Here is a 16,530-nt window from a genome sequence, read left to right on the forward strand (position 1 = left end):
TTCCATTCCTTTCCTATTAATACCTAACATTCTATTTGCTTTCTTAGCTGCCGCAGTTACTGAGACGAAGATTTCAATGTTTCAACACCTAGATCCCTTTCTTGGTCAGTGTAGCTATAATTCGGGTTCCTCTTTCCCACATGCATCAATTTGCACTTGCTGACATTAAACATCATCTGCCATTTAGATGCCCAGTCTCCCAGTCTCATAAGGTCCTCTTGTAATTTTTCACAATCCTCTTGCGATGTAACAACTTTGAATAACTTTGTGTATATCAGCAAATTTAATTTAATTACCTCACTAGTTACTCCCATCTCTAGGTCATTTATACATTTGTTAAAAAGCAGCAGTCCCAGCACAGACCCCTGGGGAACCCCACTAATTCCCTTCTCCATTAAGAATACTGATCATTTAACCCTACTCTTTGTTTTCTATACTTTAACCAATTTTTAATCCACAATAGGACACTACCTCCTATCCCATGACTCTCCAATGTCCTCTGGAGTCTTTCATTAGGTACTTTGTCAAATGCCTTTTGAAAATCCAGATACACAATATAAACCGGCTCACCTTTATCCACACGTTTGTTCACCCCTTCAAAGAAATGGAATAGATTGATGAGGCATGATTTCCCTTCACTAAATCCATGTTGGCTTTGTCTCATTAATCCATGTTTTTGAATATGCTCTGTAATTTTGTTCTTTATAATAGTCGCTACCATTTTGGCCGGCACCAGCGTCAGGCTCACTGGTCTATAATTTCCCAGATCTCCTCTGGAACCTTTTTTAAAAATCGGCATTACATTGGCCACCCTCCAATCTTCTGGTACCATGCTTGATTTTAAACATAAATGACATATTACTAACAATAGTTCCGCAAGTATTTCCATTTAACTTCACTTAGTGTCCCCTAGTCTTTGTACTTTTTGAAAGAGTGAAAAATCAATTAACTTTTATGCGTTCTGTACCATTCAGGATTTTGTAGACCTTAACTGTCTCTTTTTCCAATCTGAAGAACCCTAATCTCTTTAGCCTTTCCTTATATTATAGGAGTTCCATCTCCTTTATCATGTTGGTCGCTCTTCTTTGAATCTTTTCTAATTCTGCTATGTCTTTTTTGAGATATGGCGACCAGAATTGAACACAATACTCAAAGTAAGATCGCACCACGGAGCATAACAGAGGCATTATAATATTCTTGGTTTTATTTTGCATCCCTTTCCTAATAATTCTAGTGTTCTGTTTGCTTTTTTGGCTGCCGCCACACACTGAGCAGAAGATTTCAGCATATTGTCTACAATGGTATCTAGATCCTTTTCTTGCTAAGGTGAACCTTAGCATCAGGTAGCTATGATTCAGATTATTCTTCCCAGTGTGCATCACTTTGAATTTGTCCACATTACATTTCATCTGCCATTTGGATGCCCACTCTTCCTGCAATTTTTGACAATCCGCATGTGTTTTTACAACTTTTAATAGTTTTTGTGTCATCTGCAAATTTAGGCCCTTGTTTACAAAGCCTCACTAGTGGCTGGCTGTGCAGTGTTGCCAACATAACCAATTCACTTTCAATAGGCTGCGCCGATTTCCAGATCATTTATAAATATGTTAAATAGCACCAGTCCCAGTATAGATCCCTGGTGCACTCCACTATTCACCCTCCTCCATTGAGAAAAATAGCCATTAACCCTACCCTCTGTTTTCTGTCCAATAACCAATTCCTAATCCACAGAAGGACATTGTCTCCTTTTCCATGACTTTTTAATTTTCTCAGGAGTCTTTCACGAGGAACTTTATCAAAAGCTTTCTGAAAATCTAGATACACTGTATCAACTGCCTCACCTTTATCTGCATGTTTATTCACTTCTTCAAAGAAATGAACTGATTGGTGAGGCAAGACTTCCCTTGGCTGAATCCATACTGACTCTATCCCATTAAACCATGCTTATCTATGTGTTACATAATTTTATTCTTTATAATAGTTTCCACTGTTTTGCCTGGCACTGAAGTCAGGCTTACCAATCTGTAATTTCCCGGATCACCCCTGGAACCCTTTTAAAATATTGGTGTCACATTGGCCACCCTCCAATCTTTAGGTACTATGGACGATTATAATGGCAAGTTACAGATCACTAACAACAGGTCAGCAATTTCATATTTGAGTTCTTTCAGTACTTTTGGGTGCATGCCGTCCATTTCAGGTGGTTTGCTACTCTTTAATTTGTCAGTTAGGCTCAGTACGTCTTCCAGGTTAAACAAGATTTCTTTCAGTTCCTCCACATTGTCACCCTTGAGGTATAGATAGATCTCTTACATCTTCTTCCTCAAAGACCAGAGCAAATAATTAATTGTCTCTCTGCTATGACCTTGTCCGCCCTGAATGCCCCTGTTGCTCCTTCATGATCTAATAGTCCCACGGATTCCCTTACAGTCTTTCTGCTTCTGATGTACCTGAAAAAGTTGTTCATGTGAGTTTTTGCCTCTGCAGCAAGTTTCTCTTTATATTCTCTTTTAGCCTTCTTTATCAATGCTTTACATCTAACGTACTAGTGATTATGTTGCTTCTTATTTTCTTCATTTGGGTCCTTTTTCCATTCTTTGAGGGAATGTTCTTTTTGCTCTAATAGCATCTTCCACTTCACTTTTTAAACATGCTGGCTGTCGTTTGCTCTTCTTTCCACTTTTGGAAACTGTGTGGAATATATCTAGTCTGAGCTTCCAAGATGGTACTTTTTAAGCAATGTCCCTGCCTGATTTAAGTCTTAACCTTTGTAACCACTCTGTTTAGCTTCTTTTTAACCATTTTCCTCATTTTATCAAAAATTAAATGCTGCTATAGTAGATTTCCTTTGTGAGTTCACTCTAGATGTTAGCTCTAATTTGATCATGTTACTGTTTCCCAGCGGACCGAACTATGTACTATGCCCTGCATTTCACTAAGGACTAGATCTAAAATAGCTCCCCTTCTTGTTGATTCCTGGACCAGTTGCTCCAAGAAGCAGTCATTGATTATTTCTAGGAATTTTACTATTTATTTATTGTTCATTTATATCCCACATTTTCCCACTCATGCAGGCACAATGTGGCTTACAAAAATTAGGCAAATATACAAACAAGCAGATATACAGTGCAGAGGAGATAGAGGATAGACGGTGGGAAAAAATAACTAGCAACAGAAAGCTGAGCAGGGTGGGGAGCAGGAAGGGGTTATCAATTTGTGGAGTAACTAGGGGTGTAACCTTTGGTAAAGAAGTGGGTTTTCAGCAGCTTCTTGAAAAGGCTGTGCTCCATTTGTGCTTTAAGGTGCTGCGGGAGAGCGTTCCAGGATTTAGGGCACCAGTAGCGGAAGGAAGAGGTGAAAATCCTTTTGTACTTGACACCCTTACAATTTGGGAAGTGTTGATGGAGATATGTCCGTGCAGCAGGCATGGCATTCCTGGGTGGAAGGTTGATCAATGGGAGCATGTACTCAGGATCCAACCCATAGATGATTTTGAGGCATATTTTCAAAGCACTTAGCCTTCCAAAGTTCCATAGGTTTCTATGGAACTTTGGAAGGCTAAGTGCTTTGAAAATATGCCTCTTTGTGGGTTAAGGAGCAGAGCTTAAAAGTGATGCACTCCTGATTTAACATACAATATTGGGTAATTGAAATCATCCATTATTGTACTGTTGCCCAATTTGCCTGCTTTCCTAACTTCCATAAACATTTCTTCATCTGCCTGTTCGTTCTGTCCTGGCAGACAGTAGTACAGCCCTACTAGTATACAACTTCCCTTCACACATGGAATTTTTATCCATAAGGATTCCACACTGCTATCTGTTTCATGTAGAATGTTTATTTTGTTTGACTCAATTTCCTTTTTAACATATAGCACAATCCCGCCCTCCAATTTGATTCAGTCTATCGTGATATAATTTGTACCCTGTTAACACAGTGACCCATTGCAGTCTTCCACTAGGTGTCTGAGATGCCTTTTATATCTACCTCTTCATTTAGTGCTTTATTCTCTAACTCTCCCATCTTATTTTTTTAAACTTCTACCATTTGTATACAGACACTTCAAATTGTGTTTTTTCCTTTTATCTAGAGGTCTATAGTTTATTAGTGCTTTCTATTTCACTGAAACTGACTACTCAGGGCAGAGCGGTGTACATACTACAAACATATAAGAAAAAGAACTCCATTGTATGATAGGAAAGTGGATTCACTCACACTTAGAGGGACAAAAGACAAACAGGTGGAGAGAGGGAACTGGAGGAGGAGAAATAAAACCATCATTAAAAAAATGGAAAAACAAAAGGAAAGCTGATAAAAGGTCTGGTACTCCGAAAGTCTGCATGAATAGCCCAGTCTTGAATTTGGATTTAAACTTTTTAAAGGAGATGTTATTGTAGAGGGAAAGAGAAAGGTTGTTCCAGACGTGAGGTGAAATAAAGAAAAATGCGCAATGTCTAGTTGATTCTAAATATGCAAATTTGGGACTTGGGAGGATTAGGCAATGATTGTTTATAGAGCGTAGAACTCTTGCTTTAGAATAAGGAATTGTGAGACAGGAAAGGTAGTCAGGTAAACCTACTTGGAGAGCATTGAATGTCAGTGCCGCAACCTTGTAAATGATGCATTGTTGGACCGGTAACCAATGATACTACTTTAAAAGAGTTATTGTGTGATCATAACGATGGGCACGACAGAGTAAACAGATGGCAGTGTTTTGAAGAGTTTGTAACTTCTTTAGTGCTGAGTGAGGTGAACCTGTTTAGAAGTTGACTGAGATAATTTGTATTCTTTGCTCTCCTCTAACACACTCTTGGCTTTTTTTCACCATTGTTGAAACTTCTCTGTTGGGAGTTCCTAAATGTCCTGTTTCAATAGTATGGGAAATAACCAAAGCAAATACGTGGATGATAAAACAATATTTATTAAAAATAGGTGGTAATAAAATTAGAAAGCCCGACACAGGCCGTGTTTCGCCCAACTGGGCTGCATCAGGGGCTACAAGACAAACAATTATATGTACATTAATAACTTAAAATATAAAATGTCATCTCAGCTAATAACACTAAACACCATGAAAAGACATATATATCAAAATTAGTAAAATATCATCAAATCATATGTACGTATATACCACAATATAATCATATTTATGTCATAAACTTAAATATGGAATGGATACATATTATGATAACTGAAATAGTCTTTAGAATTTCTTTTGTATTAAAACTCTTATAAAATATTTAATATGACATGATTATAATTTAAAATAGTGAATTATTCCAATTATAACATCAAATTACATGTATACCATTGATGAAACTAAATATGACCAAAATAAATATTAAAATTATTAAAATAATTAAAAGAGCCGCCTATACATTGCATATGGAACATTAAATATGAAATAATGATAATGATGAAATAATAAAATAGTAAAATATGTGCTGCAAAGTGACTGAATATGCAACCTAAATATATAAATCAATTGAATACATACCTAACAGATATTTTTTATTACATTTGTACCCCGCGCTTTCCCACTCATGGCAGGCTCAATGCGGCTTACATGGGGCAATGGAGGGTTAAGTGACTTGCCCAGAGTCACAAGGAGCTGCCTGTGCCTGAAGTGGGAATCGAACTCAGTTCCTCAGTTCCCCAGGACCAAAGTCCACCACCCTAACCACTAGGCTACTCCTCCACTCGCTGTCTGATCATATAAATCCTGAAGCATAAAAAACCTGACGAATGAGAAATGAAAAGTAAAGACTAAAAAAACTGAAGAAATAATATCTGAAAGTCAACAAATAAAGAAAAATGAATTAAAATAAAAATTAAAAAAGTGAAAAAACTAAAAAATATGAAATACAAAATAAATGATACTAAGAAAATATTATAATAAAATAAATTAATAAAAAATAAATAATTAAATTAATAAAAAAAAGTATTCCAAAAAGGCAAGTGATGAGATTGAATCCATCACTGAAAAAATGTTGAAAATAATTACCCATTTGTTGAACTCACAAATATGAGATGCAATGTGTAGCTGATTAAACCAAAAATGCTTCAACATGGAAAAACCTATAACAGATGTTGGACAACATGTCAGAGAATGTGACCGATTTAAACCTTTAGATGCCATTTCTACATAGGTATCTTTTATACAACTTCATAACTATGAGAGCACAATTGAGCTATTTGTAAAGTGAGTCCTGGATTTATATTTCTCTATTGAAATATAATGTATCACTATGGAATCGTATAAACGACACATTGAGGGGCATAATCGAACGGCGCCGGCCAAATCGATGGGCGGCCATCTTCGGGGCTGGCTCCGCGAAGGGGGCGGAGCCAAGCGTATTTTCAAAATACGCTTGGCGCCGGCCAAATTGCTTGCCAGGGTTAGATGAGATGGGCGGCTCCGATTTTCTGCCATAATGGAAACCGGAGCCGGCCATCTCAAATCCGGCGAAATGTAAGGCATTTGGCCGTGGGAGGAGCCAGCATTTCTAGTGCACTGGCCCCCCTGACATGCCAGGACACCAACCGGGCACCCTAGGGGGCACTTTAAAAAATTAATAAAAAAAAAACAAAATTAGCTTCCAGGTACATAGCACCCTTCCCTTGTGTGCTGAGCCCCCCCAAATCCCACCCAAAACCCACTGCCCACTGTTGGGCAGACCGGATAGATTGTACAGATCTTTCTTCGAGGAGAAGCAGGCTGACAATGGTTTTAACCTATTAGTGCCCACTATTAGTGCCCAATGTTCCCATATGGGATTGGTCACTAATGGGTTAAAAATCAGCTGGCATATGCTAACACAAAAGGCTGATTTACAGTGGTGGAAATAAGTATTTGATCCCTTGCTGATTTTGTAAGTTTGCCCACTGACAAAGACATGAGCAGCCCATAATTGAAGGGTAGGTTATTGGTAACAGTGAGAGATAGCACATCACAAATTAAATCCGGAAAATCACATTGCGGAAAGTATATGAATTTATTTGCATTCTGCAGAGGGAAATAAGTATTTGATCCCCCACCAACCAGTAAGAGATCTGGCCCCTACAGACCAGGTAGATGCTCCAAATCAACTCGTTACCTGCATGACAGACAGCTGTCGGCAATGGTCACCTGTATGAAAGACACCTGTCCACAGACTCAGTGAATCAGTCAGACTCTAACCTCTACAAAATGGCCAAGAGCAAGGAGCTGTCTAAGGATGTCAGGGACAAGATCATACACCTGCACAAGGCTGGAATGGGCTACAAAACCATCAGTAAGTCGCTGGGCGAGAAGGAGACAACTGTTGGTGCCATAGTAAGAAAATGGAAGAAGTACAAAATGACTGTCAATCGACAAAGATCTGGGGCTCCACGCAAAATCTCACCTCGTGGGGTATCCTTGATCATGAGGAAGGTTAGAAATCAGCCTACAACTACAAGGGGGGAACTTGTCAATGATCTCAAGGCAGCTGGGACCACTGTCACCACGAAAACCATTGGTAACACATTACGACATAACGGATTGCAATCCTGCAGTGCCCGCAAGGTCCCCCTGCTCCGGAAGGCACATGTGACGGCCCGTCTGAAGTTTGCCAGTGAACACCTGGATGATGCCGAGAGTGATTGGGAGAAGGTGCTGTGGTCAGATGAGACAAAAATTGAGCTCTTTGGCATGAACTCAACTCGCCGTGTTTGGAGGAAGAGAAATGCTGCCTATGACCCAAAGAACACCGTCCCCACTGTCAAGCATGGAGGTGGAAATGTTATGTTTTGGGGGTGTTTCTCTGCTAAGGGCACAGGACTACTTCACCGCATCAATGGGAGAATGGATGGGGCCATGTACCGTACAATTCTGAGTGACAACCTCCTTCCCTCCGCCAGGGCCTTAAAAATGGGTCGTGGCTGGGTCTTCCAGCACGACAATGACCCAAAACATACAGCCAAGGCAACAAAGGAGTGGCTCAGGAAGAAGCACATTAGGGTCATGGAGTGGCCTAGCCAGTCACCAGACCTTAATCCCATTGAAAACTTATGGAGGGAGCTGAAGCTGCGAGTTGCCAAGCGACAGCCCAGAACTCTTAATGATTTAGAGATGATCTGCAAAGAGGAGTGGACCAAAATTCCTCCTGACATGTGTGCAAACCTCATCATCAACTACAGAAGACGTCTGACCGCTGTGCTTGCCAACAAGGGTTTTGCCACCAAGTATTAGGTCTTGTTTGCCAGAGGGATTAAATACTTATTTCCCTCTGCAGAATGCAAATAAATTCATATACTTTCCACAATGTGATTTTCCGGATTTAATTTGTGATGTGCTATCTCTCACTGTTACCAATAACCTACCCTTCAATTATGGGCTGCTCATGTCTTTGTCAGTGGGCAAACTTACAAAATCAGCAAGGGATCAAATACTTATTTCCACCACTGTATGCTTGTGAATGGGCTTGTATAAAATTAGATTATGCCTAAAAGTATGCATAGTAGAAGCCAGTTTGTACTTGTATAGTACACATGTTCAAGGGTGGAGGCTGGAGAAAATGTGGAAGGGGGTTGTGATCTATGCACATATTTTATAAGATACACATATACATTTAGACTTGCTCTTGAGCAGACCTAATGTCCACACTTTCAATCTAGGTGTGAGTCCTGGAGAATTTGTGCTAGTGTTTTAAAAGACATGTAAGTACTTATGTGTCTTTATAAAGTAGACAAATATGCACTCCTTTGCCCTATTAATGTAGGTGTCTTGTTAGAAAATTACCCTCCACAAGTCCACAGAAACCATAGTAATTGCCAAATGTTAAACTACCTGAGATAATGTGAATAATTGTGTATTTATATATTTTAATTATACGGGGAAATTGCAACTTCACCTGTGCTTTACCCAAATGCAACCCCAGAACATGCCTACACACTGTTTGTGTAACAGTATACATATATTCTTATCACCATCCATACTTTTACATGTGTAAACCCTGTGGTTCATTTTGTAAAAGCTTTTTCATGCATGAAAATTCCTTTATAAAATTACCTCCATCATGTTTAGAGTTGACTGGATAAATAATTCTGAATATTAATCATATAGCATCTAATGCCTCAATATTTCACTACTGATGATATACCTCCCTGCTTACTAAGCCACGCTGCAATGCCGATACAGTCAGCATGCACGTGGCTTAGTAAACAGGGGATAGGCTGCTGATAATATTTCATTTGATTATAATTTATAATCCATATGATATTGAATATAGATAGTGTTATTTGTTGAATTTACTGAATTTAAAAAGCTTGCAAAATAAAAAAGGATGCAGTATTATATTTTTGTTAAATTCTGTCAAAAGACCTTAGGATGATTCCTTTTCAGGAAGCTTACCGGGAGGAGCAACTTATTATCCGCTTGATGAGACAGTCGCAGCAGGAGCGCAGAATCGCTGTACAACTCATGCATGTTCGACATGAAAAAGAAATTTTATGGCAGAATAGAATTTTTAGAGAAAAACAATATGAAGAGAGACGACTGAAAGAGTTCCAAGATGCTCTTGACAGAGAAGCGGTAAATGATTATTTATTATATAACTAAGGCACAATTTCATTCTATGATTTGATTTTACCCAAGGTATACTAAGGGGACAGCTTAGAATTATTAGTGCAAAATTCTATCATAGTTGCAACATTTTAAACTACCTGTGATACTACTACTACTACTACTACTTAACATTTCTAGAGCGCTACTAGAGTTACGCAGCGCTGTACAATTTAACAAAGAGAGACAGTCCCTGCTCAAAGAGCTTACAATCTAATAGACAAGTGAACGGTCGGTCCGATAGGGGCAGTCAAATTGGGGCAGTCTGGATTCACTGAACGGTAAGGGTTAGGTGCCGAACGCAGCATTGAAGAGGTGGGCTTTAAGCAAAGACTTGAAGACGGGCAGGGAGGGGGCTTGGCGTAAGGGTTCAGGAAGGTTGTAAATAATGTTGAGCCGTGCTAAATCTTCTAAGCATTTTAAAAAGCCAAAGGTTTAATTTTGAAAAATCATTTTAAGAGGACAGGTTTCAAAGACATTTGCCTGTATAGTAGAAGCATTTGCCCAATTAAATGGGTTGACTGAAAATTGCCCTCCTTGGATGCTGCTAAAAGTATGGGAGGGTTCATAGTTCACATATTTTTAACTTTGTAAAAGAAAAACATTTCTGCCAGTTCATTTAGGTCAGGGAATGGAGAACTAGATTTTCCAAAAGTATGAGTACCTATGTTATTCTCTCAGCCTGCCCCTTGCTGCCGACACATGTAGCATATACAAAGTCTGTGGACACTTTTAGTCTCTGTGCTTTGTACTTGTTAATTTTTAAAGAAAAACAACATGAGTGATAGTTCTTGAGTGAAGTGCATACATTGAAGCAACTCTCAATTTGCAGCTAAATAAGCTATATAAAAATTTCCCCTAAAACAATAAAGAACTTAGGAGGAAATATTCAGCCCATGGATGTCAGTTGCTGACAGCCACCGTGATGAACTGAACCCAGATAGTCAGTGTTGGGCATTGCATTTTCAGTTAGTGTGGCCAGCTGAAAGTTAACATTCAGACCAGTGCACGGTTAGCTTGATGGGTAAAGCATCAGCTCTGCCCGAGCTCTACCCATAGTCCACCCAGCTGTAACCAGATGGTTCATTAAGTGTTGCTGAATATCGGCGAATAGGCAGGCACAAGAAATTTAACCAGGACTGAATATCTATCCCTCACATTTTCTTTTCTTATTCTTACTGAGCTCTTGAATGAGAAAAATGCCAAGCAACCAGAAAACAGGTTGGTTGGTTGGTTTGTATTTCAGTCCTAGGAAGGAAGTTATCATGCTTCGTTAGGAAACTAACCTGTGCGATTTGCCCCTTAATACATATTAAAAGCCTCTAACACTGGCTGCAGTGCCCTAACACAGCTTTAAATAAGATACCCCATGTTCTGTATTAATGAGATGCAAAACATGCAGATGCATGTAAACCAGCTCATTACTATTTAAATATTATACCACAGCTTGTGTTGTGCACTGGGTGTACACTGCAAGGCACAGTATAGCTATAAAATAACCTCATCTAAAGGCTGGGATTATTTTACTACTGGAAGCATCAGACCACCAAACTGTGGCCCAATGCTTATGGGATGTTTCTTAAAGGAGCCAGCAACATGAAAAACTGTACTCTCCTGCACGCCCCTCCCCCGCAGAAAGCCCCTGTTGGAGTTCTACCCACTAGTACACTCCAAACAGTCACCCCCACCAAAAGGGTCCCCCCCAAATGCAATCCTTTCACCCCTCCCCCAAATAGAAAGATGATCCCTAGTGGTAGTACCATGAGACTACTACTAGGGGTCATAGGCACCATTTAGGATCCTGATACTGGCAGGGGAGGAGGACAATGGGATCGCTCCTGCTCGATCACTAGAACCCAGGGAAGTTTTAAGGTCTAGGTGAGGAAAGCCTTCGGAAGCTGCCCAATGCTCCTGAGCTGATGCACTAACAGCTTGTATTATAAACATAGAAAATGATGGCAGATAAGGGCCAAATGGCCCATCCAGTCTCACCATCCTCAGTAACCACTGACTCTTCCTTTTCCTAAGGGATCCCATATGTTTGACTCATGCTTTCTTAAATTCCGACACACTCTTTGTCTCCACAACTCTGCTATTACACGTTGATAATTTCCCTTGTTAGGTGAAAACACCAAAAAACCTCAATCAGTTTTACAGACATTTTTTATGATGGAAAGGTTTTCTGGGTTTTTTTTTTTTTTAATAAAGGGCACCGAGTTATCCAGTAGCAGGGTTTGGAAGAGTTTGATCTTTCTGAAAACATTTACAGCTAAGACAGAATATTTAACACTGGACTTGTAACTTTGCTTGAATGTTAACTATTAAGGAACATATTTTAAAAAAATCTTTTTCCCATCTGTATTGGCTGTCCATTTATATAAGGAAGGATATCTTGTAGAAGACTTTTGTGCTTTTGCTCTTTTGAACCAATACAATAATTGAATTATTATTTTTTTATTTTTTTATTAAAGAATGGTACACAGGAAATTACACAAGTAAATTAACATCAACCAACTAAATAATAAGTCTGTTCAATAGACCACATAAAGATACACACTGCACACGTGTTCCATTCACATTTTATGTATTAAACCTCTATCCATACCCCCCAGGTCCTCCCCCCCTACTACATGTCCGCTAGATGAGGCAGTGACTGCACTCCCAGATGGTCCTGAGCTGCCTTCCAAAGATCAATATACAGTACCAGGTTCTCCCTCTTAGGATGCAATACACGCAGAAATTCCCAAGAGGCCATCTGCAGCATGCTGGCCTTCCATTCAGCAAAGGGTGGAGGTTCTTTCCCCATCCAGTGGTTTTGCGAGCCAGGACCAGTGTGAGAAGTACAAACTGACGTTGATGCTCCAAAAGGCCCTGGGTGCGCAAAGTAGAGTCTAAACCCAAAAGAAGAGACCATAATTCCACTCGCACGTAACCCCCAGAACCACTTCAAGAGCAGAGAGAACCCTGGCCCAGAAAGGTTGTAGTTTTAAACATTCCAGAAAATGGTGTACTGTAGTGCCCTTTCCCACTTCACATTTATCACAGATATCAGTATCCCAGAGTCCCATAGATTTTCCCCTACTCTTACAGATATATACATCATGCAGAATCTTGAGCTGAACCTCATGCAACCCCACATTGGGAGTAACCTTGAAAGCTAACCCAAAACAAACAGACAAATCTCTCCCCGTGACCACTTCTCCCAAATTTGCACTCCATCTCTCCGCCATCTGATCAAGGAAAGAAGTCCACTGCTCCTTACCCATTCTGTACCAGACTGAGAGTTTGCTAGAAGAGACTCATATTTGCATAAAAATGGTATCTAGCTGGGTAAAAGTGGGGTATCGATTCCCCAATCTCCTCAAAGAAGAATGATAGTGGTGGAGTTGGAGAAAAAGAATTTAGCAGGTAGGTGCCACTTTGTTTGACAGTCCTGAAAAGAAGGAATGCCTCCACCACCCAACTCTAGAAGCTGACCCACATATCTGCAACCCCTTCTGCACCATGAGTCCCAAAGCAAACAGCCCTGACCTGCAGGGAAGTCAGGGTTATGCACCAATTCCAAAAATGGAGATGCTCTTGTGACCCCTCCCAATCTCGAGTGCCAGCATTCCCAAGCCCTATGTAATGGCCTCAACATGGGCGATAAGGTAGTCCCCGCACCTTTGGACTGGATAGTGTTATAGGTAGTGTAAGGAGAAGCCTCCTGGGTCCAAACATACTTGGGGGCATAGCGAAATGTCGCCATATGCAATTCATGCAGCCAGCGAAGCAGAGCCGTCACATTGTAGAGTCATAAATCGGGCAAGTTGACTCCCACTTGTTCTCTATCACGCTGGAGCTTAAAATAACTGATTCATATTCTGTGGGCTGACCAAATAAATAAGGTCACAACCCCTCATACACCCCCTTATCCTTTCTAGTAATCTAGAGGGGCATCATTTGAAGGGGGTAAAGTAACTTGGGTAGAAGGACCATTTTTACCAAACTCTCAAAACAAACAACAAATTCCACAGAATCCAAAATGGCTCATTATTCAGGGGAAAAGCCTCAAAGAGCTCCCAGACAAAAACTTGATCTGACGGAGCTAAAATGGACTAAACTGTCCTCCCTTCATCATAGGCAAAAACCCCGATTCCACAGATCTAGAAACTTTAAATGCCTGTGGTAATTTTTTCATAATTTTTCTATTTTTTTGATACACAAAAACAAACTGTTATCCGTGCAAAATACACCGTGATTTGAACACACTATCCGATTTATATTACTTATCTTAAATCGAATGGTGTTCACTGGATGCTGCTCTCTGCTATGTGGTCCTCCACTTGCCGCCCTGAGCCGACGGTGGCCAGCGTTTCGCTGCTCCTTCAGGGTCTCAGGGCTGCAAATGGGGTTCCCGTCATGCTCTCATGTTTTGAGAGTTTATATTAATCCATACCACGGTATTAGTTGTTTAGTGGATTCCATTTTTACCAAAGCCACTCTGCCCAGAAAGGAGATAAGAAGTTTCTTCCACCGATGACATAACAACCGGATAGTGTCCACTCACTCTCGCACATTTTTTTGTACATGACTGCAAAATCTAAATGTAAGTACAATCCCAAATACTTAAGAGGCCCCATATTACAGACTAGGGGAAAGTCAGCCAGTGACCTGCATGGGCAATCAGAAGACAGTGCCATGGCTTCCAATTTCTCAAAATTAATCTTCAACCCTGAGAAAGAACCAAAATTCTGTATGAGTGCCACCAGTGTAGAAATGGTCTGAGATACACACTCCAGAAAAATCAACATGTCATCCACAAATAGGTTTGTTTTATATTCCTGAGCCCCCACCCTTATACCCTGCTGAGCACTTGATTGACGAACCTTGCTTGCCAAAGGATCTTGTCGAACGCCTTTTTGGCATCTAAGCTAGTAATGATCGTGTCCCCCGGTGTTCCTACTCTAGTCTATATCACACTCAGCTCTTGCAGAATATTCGTGGATGCATACCTCCCAGGGACAAATCCAGTTATATCTTCATGAACTAACGTGGGTAAGACTTTTCCCAGATGGGATGCCATAATACTAGCAAAGAATTTGAGATCTTGGTTTATGAGAGAAATAGGACAATAAGAGCCCAGAAGCTCCTTAACCCTCCCCGGCTTAAGCAGTACCACAGTGGTTGCATGTGCTAACTTACCCATATCCTGCCCTGATGTACACATTGCCTGACAAAGCGCCTGAAAAGGGCCAACAACACACAACCCACCCATGAAAAAGGTCATACACTAGACATCGTCACTCACAAATTCTCACCAGAACCAAATATCACACTAATAGACACAAAATGGACAGCCAGGCCATGGTCCAACCACTACAGTGCAAACCTTTCCCTCCACTGGAGAACAAAAAAGACACAACAAAAACAACAAACATATACTACGAGAGGCAAAATAGACCCACTAACATTCTGGCAGCAACTCTACACTGATGAATGGACAATACCTACAGACTCACCCCAATTTCTCCAAGATTGGGAGAACAGATGCAGAATAACACTAGACAACATAGCACCACTTCAAGCCAGAACCTCACACAGAAAAAACTCAATACCATGGTTTAACGAATAATTAAAAGAATTAAAAACACAAGTCAGAAGATTGGAAAGAGCATGGAGCAAGAAAAAAGACAAAAACACACACAAAGAATGGAAACAACTACAAAGAAAATACAAATACACTATCAGACAAACGAAAAGACCTATTACAAAACCAAAATAGGACCAAACTGCAAGGATACACACAAACTCTTCTCACTCGTAAACAATCTTCTAAATACTACCAAGGTCACCTCCAACAACTCAGATACCCCATCAGCAACTAACCTTGCGAGCTACTTCAACGAAAAAATCATAAAGCTCCGACTCATGATACCCACTACCACAACAGACTACACAAATATCCTTGAATGTCTAGACCAAAAACCCGGAAAATGCCCAGCAGATCGATCATGGACCGACTTTCACACACTCTCATCAAAAGAAATTTCACACTGGCTAAGAAAATACGCCAAATCGCAATGCCAATTAGACATCTGCCCTAACAGTCTAATAAGATCCGCACCCAAACAATTCAAAATAGACCTCACGAAGCATATAAACTGCAGGCTTCAAAATGGGCTCTTTCCTACGGATAAAGGAAACATCTTACTCCGTTACCGAAAGATGCTAAAAAAAGCACAATGGACTTAACTAACTACCGACCAGTAGCATCTATTCCACTCATGACCAAACTCATGGAAGGCATAGTGACGAAACAACTTACTGAATACCTAAATAAACACTCAATTCTGCACCAGTCCCAATCAGGATTTCAGACAAATCACAGCACTGAAACTGTACTAGTGTCCGCAATGAACTCATTCAAACAAGCAATTGCGACAGGTAACAACATCCTCCTCCTGCAATTCGACATGTCCAGTGCCTTTGACATGGTCAACCATGACATACTAATACATATACTAGAAATCTTCGGAGTAGGAGGCACAATTCTAAAATGGTTCAAAGGATTCTTGACCACAAGATCATACCAAGTAACAACGAATGCGGACAGATCACCACCATGGATACCTAAATGTGGTGTCCCCAGGGATCCCCTCTCTCACCAACATTGTTCAACCTAATGATGATACCTCTAGCCAAACTATTAGCCAATCAAAACCTCAACCCCTACATTTATGCAGATGACATCACAATCTACATCCCATTCAAACAAGATCTAATTGAAATCACCAACAAGATCAACCAAAGCCTCCAAATAATGCACACCTGGGCAGATGCATTCCAACTAAAACTTAACGCAGAAAAAACACAATGTCTTGTACTCACCTCACAACATAACAGAAAAAACTTCAACGCCATAACCACACCATACTATTCTCTTCCGGTCTCACAAAACTTGAAAA

At 40.2% G+C, this 16,530-nt stretch overlaps 1 protein-coding gene across 1 annotated transcript in view; it reads left to right on the forward strand.

The window, feature by feature from the left end:
- Positions 1-16,530, forward strand: part of SPEF2 (sperm flagellar 2) — a gene marked incomplete at its 5' end in the record, with an annotated part of 550,273 nt that overhangs the window by 166,221 nt on the left and 367,522 nt on the right. The window contains one exon of the mRNA XM_030191922.1: positions 9,365-9,553. Coding sequence (XP_030047782.1) covers positions 9,365-9,553 — 189 coding nt within the window. The remainder of the gene's footprint in view (positions 1-9,364; positions 9,554-16,530) is intronic.

This window comes from Microcaecilia unicolor, chromosome 2, assembly GCF_901765095.1.
Source record: "Microcaecilia unicolor chromosome 2, aMicUni1.1, whole genome shotgun sequence".
NCBI lineage: Eukaryota > Metazoa > Chordata > Amphibia > Gymnophiona > Siphonopidae > Microcaecilia > Microcaecilia unicolor.